This window comes from Plutella xylostella, chromosome 4 (genome assembly GCF_932276165.1).
Source record: "Plutella xylostella chromosome 4, ilPluXylo3.1, whole genome shotgun sequence".
In the NCBI taxonomy this organism is placed as follows: Eukaryota; Metazoa; Arthropoda; class Insecta; order Lepidoptera; family Plutellidae; genus Plutella; species Plutella xylostella.
The window spans coordinates 3,176,144-3,192,907 of NC_063984.1; the positions used below are offsets into that span (position 1 = coordinate 3,176,144).

Genomic DNA, 16,764 nt, shown 5'->3' on the forward strand with positions numbered 1-16,764 from the left:
GGTAATTCACCTTTTCGGTTTTAATAAACCCATCTAATCTAATTAATATGAATGTATAATTCATTGGTAAGTTATGAGATATGAATTAATTTAGTCCGCTCTCACCGGAACAGATAAGTTTGTCTTTATTATCATTTAAGCGAAATCGATTTCGAACAGCCTCTGTGGCACCACTATGATCTAATCTGTGATTCTGATTTTGACAGTTTGAAAAACTGTCAGAAAAGCATCTTGTACCGGCTGTTATTTTTTGTTTTTATTTAAATTTTCTCTATTATAAACGAAACGATTCCATTCCAGTGTTAATAAAATCATAGTATTCCAGTGTTTAACTAAATGTTGTGTTTTACGTGAACCAATTTAGCAGCGGTCCTTTTCACTAGGTTAATATCAACATAACCTCAAAATGGATTCGGACTTCAGCAAGCTATTGCAGCAGGCTGAGCAGCTCACCACGGAGATCGAGGGCAATGAGGAGCTGCCCCGAGTGGAGCGATCGCTCGGGCAGGTGCTCGAGGCCTCCCAGGAGCTGTACTCGCGGGTGGTGCAGTCTGGAGCCAATGACATCCAAGCGTAAGTTTATGTGATACGTTTTATAGGCTAGGGCAAAAACAATTTAATGGATTAGGAGGCCATGTCCCTTACTCTTACTCGCATCCATTTATTTCAGAATTAAATACCTACACAAGATGAAATTGTGTGGGATGTAAAATTTTTGTTTTTGTTTTTTTAGCCATTTGCTCCTGGGGTCAAAAGGAATAGACTTACAAAAGATATCACAGAAACTTGAAACTCTAAGTTCTAAAAGGACATTTGAACCACTTCAGCCTATTGCAGACTCAGACATTGAAAGTTTCTTAAAGAATGAAAGAGAGAATGCTATTCTATCACTGATTGATGAAGTAAACAAAAATGTAAGTATGATTATATTGTGTTATGATTCCATTATTCACTCACAAGCATTGAAAAAGTTCCACCTGCCATTGCATTTCCATAAATATATCATTGGAACTTTATCATTGCTTGTGAGTGTATTTTTCATTAATTTTTTTTCAAAGTAGATCTATAGTGAAATGAGGTAAATGAATGTGCACATAGATGCTGGTGCTCTGTCATGGTCATGTACACCATGCTTAACATTTACATATTTTATTCTACCATTATGAAACACTACCTGTGCTTTCAGTCCCTTCAAACCACAGAAGATCAGAAATGGGAACACATGCTGTCAGAGTGGAATAATGAGAAAATCAAGTTAATGAATGCTATGATTGGGCCTTCACAAAACTGGTTGGACCTGAAGCGTATTCCGGAAACTCCTAGCATGGCCGACACTCCTAAGAAGTTTGGCCGCTCTATGCTGGATGGTACAGAGTCAGCATATGCTAAACAAGTGCACCAGTATAACAAGTTAGTCTTCCAAGGAGCAAAGTCAAGGACAGCACTTCACCAGAAGTTTGCCCAGGTGGCTGATGAACTGAATGATCCTGTAAGTATTCTGTCTATAACTACTTACTATTTATACTTGCACAGCAGATTCTTAGCAAATAGCAGCTATAAGCAAAATAGTTTTTGTTACTTTGGATATGCCATATCCTTCAAAGCATTTCTAGGAAGGGTGCTTGTATACTATATTGATGTGTTAATTATGCTTTCAGAAAGTGAAAGAAATGTGGGAGATAGTAAAAACAATGGCCAACATACCAGCTTTGGCCCGTGATGAGGATCCACTGAAGGCGAGAGGAAACCCAACCATCCAACAGTGTCTGATAGCTCAGGGAAAATCGTATTTGGAAAAGAGGTACATAATGTGTATAAAATAATTATCAAAAAGTTTTCTCTTTAAAATACACTTTCTATACAGATTTTTATCTTGGATAATGCCTCACATACAATGCACCAGTACTAGCCTAAAACCAATGGCTTGGCTTACATTTTGCAGCCATGATATTATTTAATCTATCATCATCATCAGCCTGCTCACATTCACACTCCCTCTTCATTTACAATCTATTTTCCCACAGATACAAACAGTACATGGGCGACGTGGTCCGCGCTAACCCTGCGGCGGCGATGCGCGGCGGGGAGCCCGGCACCTACCCGCTAGTGCGCGGCTTCGTGGGCCTCCGCCTGCAGGGGCAGAACGTGCAAGGGTTAACTGATGGAGTGATAGACGAGCGCCCGCTCTGGCCCATGGTGTACTACTGTCTGAGGAGTGGGGACGCTAATGCGGCGCTGCACTGCTTGCGGAAGGCTGGGTAAGAGCGTTTTGTGGTTGGTTAGGTTTCTATAAATTTGGTTGGTTATGCAGGGTCCCTTTTGGACCAGCTGAAGTTACTATTGCTAAATTATAACCAATGATTAGACCACATGGTCACAAGACGGCCGAATGGCGTAGTGGTTAGTGACCCTGTCTACTGAGCCGATGGTCCCGGGTTCGATTCCCGGCTGGGGCAGATATTTGTTTAAACACAGATATTTGTTCTCGGGTCTTGGATGTGCCCGTATAATGGCAATAGGCCCGCCCCCTATTACATTGGGACTAACATACACTCTGGCGAAAAGTGGGTGCAGCAATGCACCTCTGCCTACCCCGCAAGGGAGTACAATAGTACAAGGCGTGAGTGCGTGTGGATTAGACCACAACAGTTCACTGTAACTTCCAGTCATACATATCAATGGAATTTTTAGTAAGTACCTACTGGATTCAGATGATCATATACTAATGTTGTCTGCACAATTTAGACGTGACCACGAGGAGTTCATATCAGCCCTGGAGGAGCACATCCGCTGCCCGGAGAAGCCGCTGAGCGACAAACTGCAGACGGCGGTCAACTTCCAGTACCGGATCCAAGTGCGCAACTCCACTGACCCCTACAAGAGAGCTGTAAGTTCATTTAAACACTTTATTAACTGACTTAAAAAAAAGGAGGAGGTTCTCAATTCGTCGGAATCTTTTTTTTTTATATTGTCTGCATAAGATTTTTACTGTCCTGTCCTATCCTATCTTGCCTATTAGAGAATATGTTATTACCACACTGCTTAAATTTGATACTCTTTATTGTACAATAGGTATTTTATGAAAACACTGTTTATTATTTCATTTTGTCTTGAAATTCATACTATTAATTTGTAAGTTTTCACATACTGAAACTATAGGTATAGGTGGTGCCAGCATTTACTTACCTTAAAATATATTCGCATGCGCGTGCGCAGAGTTTGGCGTGATGCTGATGCGGCTGTGCACTAGGGTCGGCTGTGATTCCTTGCTTCGCTTGGACTTTCTAACCCCACTTATTTCTTCCATTTGTTTTACAATACGATGCATCCATATGCCAGGTGTACTGCGTGGTGGGGTGCTGCGACGCGGGCGAGGAGCACGGGGAGGTGGCTCGCTCGGCCGACGACTACCTGTGGCTGAAGCTGTCCGTCATCACCCCTCACACCCACCTTCCATTGCGAGGGAAGCGGACTCCGTACGGTCTCTGTTCAACTCACAACGGAAACGTCATAGAAACGTCCATAGCTCACCGTGGAATCACGAATGAAGACGTATGTTGCGAGTTAAAGGAGGTCTTACGTAGCCCGAAGCGAGTACTGCAGAGCCCGCGTTGTTCTATTCCTGACACTTTCGAAGCGTTCCGTCATTATACGCATTTTTTCTCCCTTTCGTCTGTGAGCTTTTTTAATGATTCCTGTTCTTAACCCCTCATCCGTCAGGTGTACTGCGTGGTGGGGTGCTGCGACGCGGGCGAGGAACACGGGGAGGTGGCTCGCTCGGCCGACGACTACCTGTGGCTGAAGCTGTCCGTCATCAAGGCAAGAGGAGGGGAGACCAGCGAGTTCTCGTACTCGGACCTGCAGAAGATGATACTGGAGGAGTATGGTGAGATTTCATGTTTTTTTTTACCATGGCTACTTCAATATTATATTTTTTCACTCAAGTGTAAATTATGTGGATTTTATATTGCCGATATTCCTCGATAGAGCACAGTTTGTTATTTTGATAGTTTCCTGTTGAAGATTCAAGGTTGAATGTAACTATGAGTTATTGGGTTGGAACAAACTAATAATAATAAAATTCGACGTTATTTTAAATATTTTACATTTTTATACCTACCAACTTCATATGGTCATGGGTCATATATTTGGTTGCAGGTGAAACACACTACCATGCCTACGAGAAGCCGTTGGTATATTTCCAAGTATTAACGCTCACTGGACAGTTCGAGCCAGCCATCGAGTTCTTGTCCAGAATCCCGAGGTAAGGAAATCACTAGTTAAATACTTAAACATATTTAAAATATGTTCACATTGATAACAACCATAATGGATAGATTGGATAGTCATTAAATTAATGTTTGTCATACACTTTGTTGTTGTAGATATCAAGTCCATGGCGTCCACATGGCGTTAGCACTTCACGATGTCTACATGCTGGGCACCCCGCGCAACGTACAAGCACCTTTACGTAAGTTTTATAGATTTTGAGAATATAACTTGGTTCTGCAGTAGGATTTGAGTCAGAGTGCTTTTCCGGAAGTCTGCCCTGTAACTTATTTTTCCAGAATTCTAAGGGATAAGGTCAACCGGGGTAATTGCGTCATATTTTCCGATCACTAGAAGTTATCGCTACAGTGGCGGTGAATGTATAAAGAACTATCACTGCCCGCGAGCTTCGCTTCGCCTTAAAAGATTTTCCCGTGGGAATTCCGTGATAAAAAGTAGCCTATGTTCTTTCTCAGGGTCTAGACCATATGTATACCAAATTTCATTCAAATCCGTTCAGTAGTTTTGGCGTGAAAGAGTAACAGACAGACAGACAGACAGAAAGACAGACAGACACAGTTACTTTCGCATTTATAATATTAGTTAGGATAGTTAGGATTAGTTAGGATTAGTTAGGATTAGGATTAGTTAGGATAGTTAAGATTAGTTAGGATAGTTAGGATGTACTCTTTTATATCTATCTCTTTTATAAGGAATGTTTTGCCTAGTAATGAAACAGCTAAAACTCGGACCGTACAATTACAGTGTCAGTGGACACGGAGGACCCGGCGCCGCTGCGCCGCCTCAACCTGGCGCGCCTGCTGCTGCTCTACGTCAGGAAGTTCGAGCTGACAGACCCGTCCGATGCTCTGCATTACTACTTCTTCTTGAGGTTAGATTGTGTGGACAATACTTGGGAGAAAGTGATGCGAATACTGTTTTGTTATCCGAAAGGGTGACCTGCCACTTTAGAATAGAATATAATATAACTTTATTGGTCACCAAAAATAGCAAAACATAAAAAGAATACTTATAAACTAGGAGCAATGAACAATAGGCGGCCTTATCGCTAAGAGTGATCTCTTACAGGCAACCTTGAGACTGTGTTTACTAAAATAATGCTTGAATGCGAAGATAGGTAGCCTTCCGTTCCTACCTTCCACTTTTACATACTTATTAAATTTCAGCTTTTAGTAATTACCTATTTAGTTATCTGAGCCTTAAAACATACATAACACAGCTCAGAAGACTCACCAACTTCCCTCTTCCAGAAACCTGAAAGACCCTAGCGGCAAGAACCTCTTCATGTGTTGCTGCACGGACCTGGCTCTCGAAAGCCGAGACTACGAGCTTCTCTTCGGCCGCATGGACGCGGGCTCCGGGCTCCGCAGCCAGGGCTTGCTGGACCAGTTCAACAACCCGCATATAGATAGTCAAGTGATTGCGCTGAATGTCGCGGAACAGCTGGTGAATAAGGGGCTGTTTGAGGATGCTATCACTATGTATGATATTGCTGGGGTGAGTTTTTGATTGATCTGTTTTTTTCATGTATAACTAGATTTCTTGAGACACCTACTAAACGTGACGATCTTTATACATAGAGCATACAATTGTTAGAGATTTCAGTTCAAAAATATTTAAATTTGTTTATAGCTGCGTACAGACCGGCCAAACGAACGCCAACGAACGGGTTTCTTTGATCTTCATTGCTGCATTCTGCCCTGTATCATGTATGATAAATAAATAAATGTTTACTGTTAAAAAATCCTTACGCAAATGAACCTAACCCCAAATCTAAATCGCACGACATTGGCAGTACTCATTCGCAGCTGTCCTAATAACTTACTTTTTTATGTAGTCTCTGTAGTGTCCCACTGCTGCGTTATGGCTCCCACTAACTTACTAAAATCTAACCAAACTCCCCCACAGAACCTAGACAAAGTGCTCGAACTCTTCTGCACGCTGCTAGCACAAGTGGTGCACGCCAGCGGAGGCGGCGGGCTGCGGCAGCGGCTGTCCTCACTAGCACAGCACGTGTCGCGCCGCCTGCGCTGCGACGCCGCCGCGCTGCCGGCCACGAAGGTCGATGCGTATAACAAGCTGTGCAAGCTGATGACCTTCTTCGATCAGTTCCATGCGGATAATTATGATGCCGCTTTGGAGGTGAGTTTTTGGTGAAATTCAGTTGTTTTTGGGGGTAGACATGAAATATTGAATCTATCCACGTGTCCCGCCGCCTGCGCTGCGACGCCGCCGCGCTGCCGGCGACGAAGGTCGATGCGTATAACAAGCTGTGCAAGCTCATGACGTTCTTCGATCAGTTCCATGCGGATAATTATGATGCCGCTTTGGAGGTGAGTACTTTTTGGTTTATGGTGAAGTTCAGTTGTTTTTGGGGTTGACTTGAAATATTGACTCTACGAGTATGCACGTGTCCCGCCGCCTGCGCTGCGACGCCGCCGCGCTGCCCGCCACCAGGGTGGACGCGTATATAACAAGCTGTGCAAGCTCATGACGTTCTTCGATCAGTTCCATGCGGATAATTATGACGCCGCTTTGGAGGTGAGTTTTGATTAAGATAAAGGAACATTTATTTGGCACACTGACAAGAACAAAAATACAGGAAATAATAAAATAAAACAAAGAATAACATAAAAGGTTGCTGTCTACTTCGTCAAATCGGCACCGGCTCAGCATGTGCTGTTTATGGTGAAATTTTGTTGTTTTTGGCGTAAACATGACATACTTATAGATTTATATTTGTAGAATCAAGTAGTAATAAGTGATTTAAATTTTAAAGCAATGGGTCAGACGCCTTTTCATATCCACTGGACCTTAAAGCACCCGGCATGTCGATGCAATATATGTCCATAGTTTGCTGATGATAATAGTACAGCTTCAACCGCCGTATAAAACCCAAGGCCTAAATCCCGTTTACTTCCACAGACGCTCCGCGAATGCTCGCTCGTCCCGCTCTCGCCCTCTGAGCTGGACAACTGCGTGTCGGGCGCGCGCTCCGCCCGCGGGGAGTTACTGCGGACACTACCAGCTGTGTTGCGAGCCGTGTGCACCATACTGCTGGCGCAGAGGCAGCGGCTGCGGGCTAATGCTGACCCGCGCGCGCCGCAGGGCAGTAGCAAGGTGAGTTGATGGATCTATTGTTGACAACTGAATGATTTTTATACCTGCTCTATCCATGCAAGCTGGACGGCTGCGTCTCTGGAGTAGAGTTTATTGTCTTTTGGAAGGAAAATTGGAGTAAGTTTTAGGCTCCCATACTACATAGTATTCCTGTTGTGCAAGTCTCAAACATGTCCATTCGATTCTTTATTGATGCAGCATATATCCCTATTTGTTAGAGTATATCAAATATTTCCCCATCTGTTTTTTTTCAAAATGTTATTATTTTGTCCGTTTGTTTTTTTTTGCTATGATCTAACGTTTGTCGGTACACGTTTGATACTGTAGCCCTATTTTCAATGGCCCATCTTTGTTGCAGCAAGTCGAATGGCTGCGCGAGCAAGCAGAAGTCCTCAATACGTTCGCGGGTAACATCGCGTACAGGATGCCCGGAGACACGTACAGCCAGCTCGCGCAGATGCAGATCCTCATGCACTAGACTGTACCAGGTGTTGTTAAGAACTTAGTGTTAAGGTAGGCAATAAAGTATTTTTATTTAATGTCACTGTTTTGTTTGTTATTCTATAGTTGTAAAAATTACATTGTTATGTACCTTTTTTTGATTTGCTGGAACAGCGACCCTAAGTACGAGTAAGTCTTATGGGCCTAGGTCTATAGGTAAAAGAAAATTAAAAATTTGAGTTCATTATTGTTCATTTTTATTGTCATAGGCATGTAATACAGTGTCCTATTATTCACATTCATAATTATACAAGTCACTATACGACAATAAATATAGATTATTCTTCATACGTAAACTCTATGCTACTATAGTTAGCTAGTAAAAATATTTCACGTATAGATATTTGAAGTAAGTTAAGGGAAAAACAATTTAAAGTGCATTTAATACCGTAGGAATCATCAATCAACGAAAGTACTTATATTTTTTACATACACATAATGTATCTAATTTAATACATGATTTCTAACGTAATTTACACAGGTACATTTATAATAATAATAGGCAAGACGAATATATTCAGTATCGTGTGTATAGTACATAAATATGCATATACACACAGGAAACATATCTTATTCAATATCATACGTATTAAAATAGTTGGCCCTAGTAACGTCTTATTATCACTCTGTTATCACAACACAGAAATAACTTAAATTAATATAAAATTATAAATAGGTAATACCTATACTCTTCGTATAGTCATAGTTAACGTTCGGTTGATCACCTAACCATGCGTAATAATTTATTATAATAAATACAAAGAATGAGCAACGATTAGGCTTCTTACAGCCGTTATAAATAACAAAATGTATTATGTATATATGTTCTCAGTTTAGGTCATAGTAGATTGTAAGGTCATTATAGAAGTGTACAATGTAGGTAGGTATAATACTTCTGTTGGGCATAAAAATGTTTAGTGAGGAATTTACGTTTGGGCCAGTAAAATGGGCTCAATTACACTAAGCTAATACAGTACAGCTATTTGGTACAGACTACAAACTGACAAGCATTAAGTACATGTAACTTTTATGCAGGAATTCTCGCTCGTATTTTCCTGTTAACATCGGCGATATTGCTTATTTAGTGTATATTATATTCGTCTTTACTTTTTGTGGTTTTTAAGTACCTCATCAGCACAGTCCTTTATTTCTTCCCACGAGATGTGAATGTCGCTCTCCTCTGAGAAGCGAGAGCAGATGGCCAGCCTCAGGAAGTAGACATCGTCTATTTTAGACGGAACCAGGTGGATCTTGCCGCGTCCATTGATGTTCCTTAGCAGCTCCTCGTTGATCTCATTGTTGCCCTTCAGCCTGAAGCAGACCAGACCCATCGTCACTTCTTCGTAGATCTCGAACCTTTCATCTGATGAGCAGAGCTTCTCGTAAAGATGAGCTAAAGCGATGTGCTTTCTAATGTGCTTCTGGAGGTTCTCGACCCCGTATAGTCGCAGTACGAACCAGAGCTTCAGCGCACGGAACCTGCGGCCTAACGGGATCTGCCAGTGGCGGTAATCAGGAGCCGACCCCTGCTGGTCATGCTTCAAGTACAAAGGATCTACGTTAAACGCGTCGACGATCCAGCGCGGCTGCTTCAGCCACATGGCGGAGCAGTCGAAGTTGACCAGCATCCACTTGTGCGGGTTGAAGTTGAAGGAGTCTGCCTTCTCGATGCCCTTCATCAGGTAGCGGTACTCGGGGCAGATGAAGGCGGACCCCGCGTACGCCGCGTCAACGTGCAGCCAGATGTCCTTCTCGCGGCACACGTCGCCGATCTCTTCTAACGCGTCGAAAGCGCACGAAGAAGTGGTTCCCAAAGTGGCTACCACCTGTGAAGATAGAGTGAGATGTGAAATATGCAATAATCCATTATGAATTTATGTCTACTGCCCTAAAAGAGAGTAACTCACGTAGAAAGGAATAAGTCCGTTCTTGACGTCTTCCTCGATAGTCTCTCTCAGCGTGTCTCCGCGGAGGCGCCGCGAGGAGTCGGGGTTCACCTTGCGGAGCAGCACGCCGCCCAGCAGACCTGCACGCTCCACTGACGAATGGGCTTGACCTGATATAGAATAGTCAATCATCATCATCATCAACGACCAATCATAACGACCCATCACATCTCTCCTTTCAATGAAGGAAGGGTTTAGGCCTATATCAATCATAAATAATCTTTATAAAGTAACAAATTATATTTTAGATGGATAAACTTACTGTTGCAATATCCAACAAGCTTAGGGATGATGTCCTTGTCGGCCCACTCAGGGTGTTTCGCCTTGACTTCAAACAGCGTCTTAGCCTTGGCGCCGAGCAAGGCCACCAGGGTAGCCTCGCTGGCAGTCCCCTGGATGACTCCTCCAGCCTCGCCCCCCGACCGCGCTAGGAAGCTCTCCGGAAGCCCCAACATCTGGCCGAGCCAGTCCAACATCACCACTTCGAGCTCCGTGCAAGCCGGGCTGGCAATCTGCAAATGCAAAAGATGTCGTAACAGGTCAATTTAACCGCAAAATTTAATTAAAAAACGAACAATAACAAATTGGTCACACGCCGTCATAAACCACACAATGGGCCGCACAAACAAAAGCTTAGAGCTTGTCCAGAAAGGGCGATTCTCTCTATTATGCGCGGCCGTTGCGCCCAAAAGGTGCGTACCTACCTAAACCCGAGCATTTGGGGAGGAATTCAGTACAAAATATGGAGTTGAACAAAGAACGCTCTAGACTTCGCGCGTTCACTGGCCCCACAAGGCGTCCCTAGTACCTCGACTTACCCAAGTGAATCCTATGCAAGCGATGGCCCCGCTGAGCATGTCGGCGACAATGGCCGGGTAGGAGTTGGCGGTGGGGAAGTAGGCGTGGAAGCGCGGGGAGTGCCAGTGGGTGACCCCGGACATGACCACGCGCTCGATGTCCTGCATCACCGCCGTCCAGTGCTCGGCCTGCTGAGGCGCTTGTTCTGGGACTAGAGGACGCAGGTAGCCCGGCTTCACTGATGGGACCACTTGTCTGGAAGTTATAGAGGTTGTTGGTGTGAGATGGCTGGATCGGTGCAATGTCTATGATATTGTATTGGTGGATCATTTATACATATAAAATATCGTAGGTATATGCATTGGGATACTGGGATATAATGTAGAGAACTTCAATCACTTCTCAAGTCAACTAAGCAAGGTAAAAGAGTCGCTTACCTGTCTCGAATATTTTCCAGATATTCAGCAATGTATTCTGTCATTGCTTTCGCAAAGTCTTTGAAATCTCCGGCCTCCATGGCTTCTGCAGATAATAAAAACAAAAATTTAATTAAAATACGTAATCTATATATGCTTATAAATAACAACTGAATGGGCCAAATGTTCCTGAAGGGCTATAGTATACCTATTACTACAGTACTTTCGTATATTTATTATAAGCTTTGTTATGGTATAAGTAGACATAGCTAACAAGTAAAAAACATGCATGGCATATGGCATGCAACATGCAGACGACAAAAACACCTAATTATATTAGTAGTATTACAAAACCCACCAAAATTACACTTGAGATCCTTTTCCGTCATATTATAGTAAGACCTTAAAAAGTAAAAAGTAACAGTAGTTAGTATTAATAAAAACACCTTGAAAATAGTAATAATATATTTTAGCTTGTAATAGATATAGGTAATTTTATTAGATTTTTCTAGATTTCCTTATTGTGTGAGAGGTAACAAAAGGTAGTCTCAAACTTATAGAATGTATCGAACGTAGCATAACTTGCCTCTGTTCAATTTGGTTAAAATTTTAATACCCGATACGTTGTTCACGTTGTTTCAAATAACTTAGGTCCGGCCGCCAAGTCCGTGAGTTCAAACTTGTGCTACGTTCAATGCCGAGAGAACGGCGCTTGCGCAACCGCCGCCGCGACCGAGCAACTGGTGCGAGGTTGTGCGCAGACCTTAGTGTAAACACTAGGAATTCACTTAGTTTTGTCCCAAAACAATGTACATAATAGTCATAATACACCCGAGTCCGCGTTGTTCTATGTACATTGTAAGTACATACTAGGTGTCCACACCCTTTTCCCCTGGGGGTAGGCAAGTTTGTGTTGTTTTTGGTCACACCGGCTGATGATGAGAATTTTCGGTCAAATCAAAGAGATGAGAGCTCGGTCGGATGGCCGTGTGTGAGATGTCCCCACATATTTATTTATTACATTTTTTTACAGGTATACGTTTTTATTTGTGTAAAATGTGTCCATATGAATTAGCTGCGTATTGTCAAAGCGCGTATAGTGTTCCTAACTAAGTCTGGCACTGAACTGAGTATATTCTTTGGGGGTATGAGAAGTAATAGGAGTCGAATCGAGCCTCTTGCCAGTTTTTCATCTTTAGGGCACATTCAAGACGCGCGAGCAAATATTTTGTTACGTATTTTACATGTGTAAAAAGTGTCGATATGAATTTTCTGTGAGTTTACCAAGCGCCTCGTCGGTTAGCCAAATACCTATCTGCCTCTGCCAGAGCTTATGTTCGAACCTGGCGCCATGGGAGCTATTGAATTTAGTTAGGGTCACTTTTACCAAACGCTAAACGTATTTAAAATTGTATATAAGTCAAATTTTAAATACATTTTGTACCAACTGACAAACGTTTGACAGGCCACTAAATACGTTTAGTGTTTGGTGACATTCCACCAATTCCACCTTTAACCACTGCACCCTGACAATAATAATTAAAGACATGGTAACTACTTTACTAGTGTTTCCACTACATGCTGCTTTTCCAGGTACTTTATTAAATTATTACTGAATTAAAACACTGTATCAAATATCTGTTTCATTTCCAGAGCATTCATCGTAAAGAAATACTTAATTCAACAACCTTTTCTTCGTTTTTCATAGCTATACATAACTAGATAGTACCTTCCCACATAAACCTTTCCGGCGATAGCGAATACCGACAGTAGCTATTACATTTATACATAGGTTTGTGTAACTGAAACTGTTGCATTATTAATGTAATCAGAAGTCGGAATCATTGCTTGTATTAACATTTTTACGCTTTATGTCTACTGTATTCGCCCACGATATTTTCATCAGCCGATTATTTGATTAGGATATTAATCCAGGTTTCTGGCCTATGGGCCTTACCACAAAAACTTAGACAGCAGTGTTTAACACCTGTTTAGCGCTGTCAAATGTTTGATAAATCTGTCAAATTTAGTTTTAAACACTTGTTAAACAATGTTTATCGTTTTTTGTGGAAGCACCATATACCTAAGTACTATGATCTCTAACGACTACCGCACTACCTGCAAATAGTGACTAAGCATTTAATTAAGTAAGTGTTCTGGATAAGGAATAGGTACTGGTTACCAGAACTCTAGAAGTTTTATAATTAACTAATTAATATGAAATCCAATGATTAGCGCAAAAAAATAATACACGATTTGTACTGATATCATCATCATCATCACGACCCATTACGTCCCCACTGCTGGGGCACGGGTCTCCTTCCAATGAAGGAAGGGTTTAGGCCTAGTCCACCACGCTTTCCAAGTGCGGGTTGGTGGACCCCAACACAAGCAAGCTTGTGCTGAGAGAGTTGTCGGGTAAGTGGGCAACCCGACTGTCAGATGTTTTCAAGCCGCCCGAAGGCCTCTGACTAGGCTTAACGCCTGCTGCCGAAGCAGCAACCGGAACCCACGGCTTAACGTGCCGTCCGAAGCACGGAAGCGTCCAGAAAAGCACCACTTGAAATTGGTCACCCATCCAATGGCTGACCGTGTCAGTTGTTGCTTAACCTCAGCGATCAGTTACGATCACTGAGGCCCGCTCGACTACGGACGCTTCTGTACTGATATGTAATCCACTTATTATTGAACCAAAGACCAACGCTGATGTACGAAATTGGATGGTCGCTTAAAATAGCTCGATGTTACACTGTTTCCAAAGGGCTCTTCAAATTTTACCATGGATTATTCATTCATAGCTCTGCCGGCCTCTTCCGAATACCTAGATCTCTTTCAATATGCCTATGCTTATCTTGATAGATGCTAGTGTGTTGGTCAGCATCAGAAACCAGAACTTGGTTTACCCCTACAGTTATATCGGTTCTTCGGTCGCTCACTGCCAATTCAGTCTGCAGATTATCAAGCTTTACAAAGCCTAATACTAAAACAAATTTCGCCTATTAATATGTAGGTATTTATACAATGTCGTTTAGATGCAATGTTCCCGTGATTTACTATGGAATCGAGCTGGGTCTGGGTGTAATTAATCGCACGCGAATTTTGCCATTGAATATTGATCTGTAGGTATATTATCTGACATTGAACTACCGTGCCGATAGTAAATTGGACCTACTTATTAAATATGACAAATTTAATTATTTACAGTGTCACAAAAAGCGTCTTTGCTGAAAGTAGGACATCGATTTTTTCCGAATACGAAATGTTCTCGAACTCAGCTTGCTTATTTACAAAATTCAATCGTCATATTATTTTATCTTATGTTGAACAATTTTTACCTATTCGTAAGTAAGTATTTAACTTGAACTTATACATATGTAACAAGTACATAATCTGTGGTAACATGCTTTACCGCCACGACATAAGTCTACTTATAATTTCTAACTTTGGTTTTCCTCAACTGCCTACCCGTAATTTCCCGCGAATATGTTAAAATGTCAGTATAGGGATTTCCTCATCTACTGTTTGGCTTGATCAGCTGATGACGGGGGTAACCGGTACTTTACTTGTGCCACGGGGATTCCCATATAACGCCACCATTTAGGTAGCAGCTATACTTCGCCCCTCCTTACCCTTTTCAATCTCAATTTACGCATTTAATCATCCAAATCCACTAATTCATTTATTAATTAGACCTTGACCGTTTAGTATTTAATATGTTCTACAGACACTTGATAACGTTTGTTTACTTACAAACGCTCTTTAGTAAAAAATGCTTGATTTATTTATTGAAAATATTAGTTTTAGTGGCCCAGTTTAATTATACACGACAATTTACTTTTTTTGAAGCTAAAGAAACGATTAGGGATAAGGCCTGCTTATCCTAGCCTTAAAATTTAGTTATACTAGGTGTGTAATACGCAAGTACTAGGTACTATACTACTCTACTAATAATACTTCTAATCTCTCTCACGGTGGTGTTATTCTATTTGCCCGAAGCAATTTGCACATTTTTATGAAAGAACTCATTGATATATTTTAATCAATGAAATCCTAAACCAGATATCCTATTCTGGGCACCCCACACTTCTATTTCAAGGTTGGCTCCTTATCAATGAATGTCCATGTCACTATACTGACGTACCAAGTAGTAAGTGTTTCCGAAAGTAATTTTTGATTGACCTCAGCCTACCTACCGTGACATGAACCAATGTCAGCGGAGCCGTGGAAGGGTAACTAGTCAACTTATTACGTAGTTGATTGAGACTAAACTGGCTCTACATTATTTATTTAATTATTTAGTCACACATAGTTAATACGTATTGGTTTCAAGTATTAATGGGTTATGAGTAGGTACTGTTACTACAGATTTAGTACGAGATTGATTAGGTTATGGCTGTGCTGTACCTAGCTGTAACTGAAAAGTGAGTTGCGGGTTAGCAACCTTAGCTTTATCAGGAACATACTCGATGAGATTGTAGATGATGGTATTGATAACTGTCGAATATCTCAAAACGTAATGTATGTTTACATTCATGTCAACCGTAAAATATTGTGTAAGTAAGTACATAAGTAGATGCCTATTGAAAATCGTGTCTCCGAGACACTAACTTTGTCTCGCGAACAATAAGTTGACATAATGGCGCGAATCCGCAGCTCCAGAGAGGGATCTATTGAACGTGACATTTTGCTTATTTATTTAATTGACTTGGTCCTTTGAGAGTCTCCTCCCGCTGTCTCCGGCGTATAATGGGGCAGCTTCCGGCCTTTGGGCTACGAAGTTACTGAACGTAAGTATAGTTTAAGGCTTAAGGTCAGCCCATTTTCACTTTGTGTATGTTTGAAATTAGTTTAATGGTGCGGTTAGTAAAGGAAGGTGCTCTATCTCAAATTTGATAAAACTGATATATGTACTTACATATATACTTAATAAAAATACAATACACATTATTATTATTAGTAAATATAAGTAATTACTTATTTACTGAAGTTAGTTAAGGTAAGTTAGATATGATTATAAGGGTTCCGTTACATGCATTAAATAAGTAATACTTAATTAAGTTAACTAGGTATTTTGTCACAATTTTTATAAAAACCAAGTTGTATTGTTTCTCTTAATTACATCTCAGCACTTTTTTTTATTTTTATTCATAAAAGTAATTATTTATTTAAGTAATTTAAGGTAAAAAACGGTAAAAATCTAAACCTAGCCGAACCTAAGTTCTATTTTTATGGTACCTAACTTAAACGCGTAAATTATCACAACCAACGAACCTGTCCAAATCCGATCTCCAACAATGAACAAACGAAGTCAATCACTACACCGAGTATAATCAACGAGCGGTTATCACGAGAGGTCGCGTGCTCAGTGCCGCGGTCCTGAGAGCACTAGACGCGGGCTGGGGGCCTCGTCGCTTTTATACCAGCCCACTGCGAGACTCCATTTAGCAGATTAGCCCAGGGTAATGGGGCTGGAGAGTCGAGGGATGTGTGGATTTCTATGTAAGTACGTGGAAGTGGGGTTTATATGTGCACTCATGGGTGGATGGGTGATGAAGGCAACTTTTGGTGTCTGGCTAGTTAAAAGAACCAATCTTTACTATTAACCTACCAATCGGCATTGTATGTGCTTCTAAATACCACGCTATGCTTGGACATAGTTCATAATTAAAACGTTTGAAAGTAAGTATATAAAT

General features: G+C 41.5%; 2 protein-coding genes across 3 annotated transcripts; one reads left to right on the forward strand and one right to left on the reverse strand.

Annotated features, from left to right (window-relative positions):
• The first annotated feature begins 207 nt into the window (after positions 1–207).
• Positions 208–7,954, forward strand: LOC105382592 (nuclear pore complex protein Nup93-1). Its single transcript, XM_048631379.1, has 14 exons — positions 208–573; positions 734–914; positions 1,187–1,489; positions 1,659–1,801; positions 2,025–2,258; positions 2,746–2,887; positions 3,721–3,886; positions 4,159–4,264; positions 4,386–4,471; positions 5,035–5,161; positions 5,541–5,787; positions 6,199–6,432; positions 7,216–7,410; positions 7,769–7,954. Exons 1-14 carry the CDS (start codon positions 407–409, stop codon positions 7,886–7,888), a joined length of 2,451 nt encoding a protein of 816 aa, XP_048487336.1. The 5' UTR covers positions 208–406; the 3' UTR covers positions 7,889–7,954.
• A 221-nt stretch (positions 7,955–8,175) lies between these two features.
• LOC105382593 (aromatic-L-amino-acid decarboxylase) lies at positions 8,176–16,478 on the reverse strand. 2 transcript variants are annotated; one of them, XM_048628255.1, is made up of 6 exons: positions 11,430–11,465; positions 11,093–11,177; positions 10,676–10,910; positions 10,120–10,369; positions 9,819–9,967; positions 8,176–9,737 (listed from the first exon to the last, which is right to left on the reverse strand). In XM_048628255.1, exons 1-6 carry the CDS (start codon positions 11,458–11,460, stop codon positions 9,015–9,017), a joined length of 1,473 nt encoding a protein of 490 aa, XP_048484212.1. In that variant the 5' UTR covers positions 11,461–11,465; the 3' UTR covers positions 8,176–9,014. The 2 variants fall into 2 exon arrangements, with proteins under 2 accessions (XP_048484212.1, XP_048484218.1); XM_048628261.1 differs by lacking the exon at positions 11,430–11,465 and adding an exon at positions 16,343–16,478 and having other exon boundaries at positions 8,251–9,737.
• Positions 16,479–16,764: the final 286 nt, after the last annotated feature.

What these genes read in the sequence shown, in the direction of transcription:
- LOC105382592 (XM_048631379.1), top strand. Translation starts at nt 407, where the DNA reads ATGGATTCGGACTTCAGCAAGCTATTGCAGCAGGCTGAGCAGCTCACC. An exon ending in GATGATACTGGAGGAGTATG is followed by an intron (nt 3,887 to 4,158) that starts GTGAGATTTCAT and finishes ATTTGGTTGCAG; the next exon opens with GTGAAACACACTACCATGCC. An exon ending in CATTACTACTTCTTCTTGAG is followed by an intron (nt 5,162 to 5,540) that starts GTTAGATTGTGT and finishes TCCCTCTTCCAG; the next exon opens with AAACCTGAAAGACCCTAGCG.
- LOC105382593 (XM_048628255.1), bottom strand. Translation starts at nt 11,460, where the DNA reads ATGACGGAAAAGGATCTCAAGTGTAATTTTG. An exon ending in CTTGCATAGGATTCACTTGG is followed by an intron (nt 10,370 to 10,675) that starts GTAAGTCGAGGT and finishes TTGCATTTGCAG; the next exon opens with ATTGCCAGCCCGGCTTGCAC. An exon ending in ACGGACTTATTCCTTTCTAC is followed by an intron (nt 9,738 to 9,818) that starts GTGAGTTACTCT and finishes CTATCTTCACAG; the next exon opens with GTGGTAGCCACTTTGGGAAC.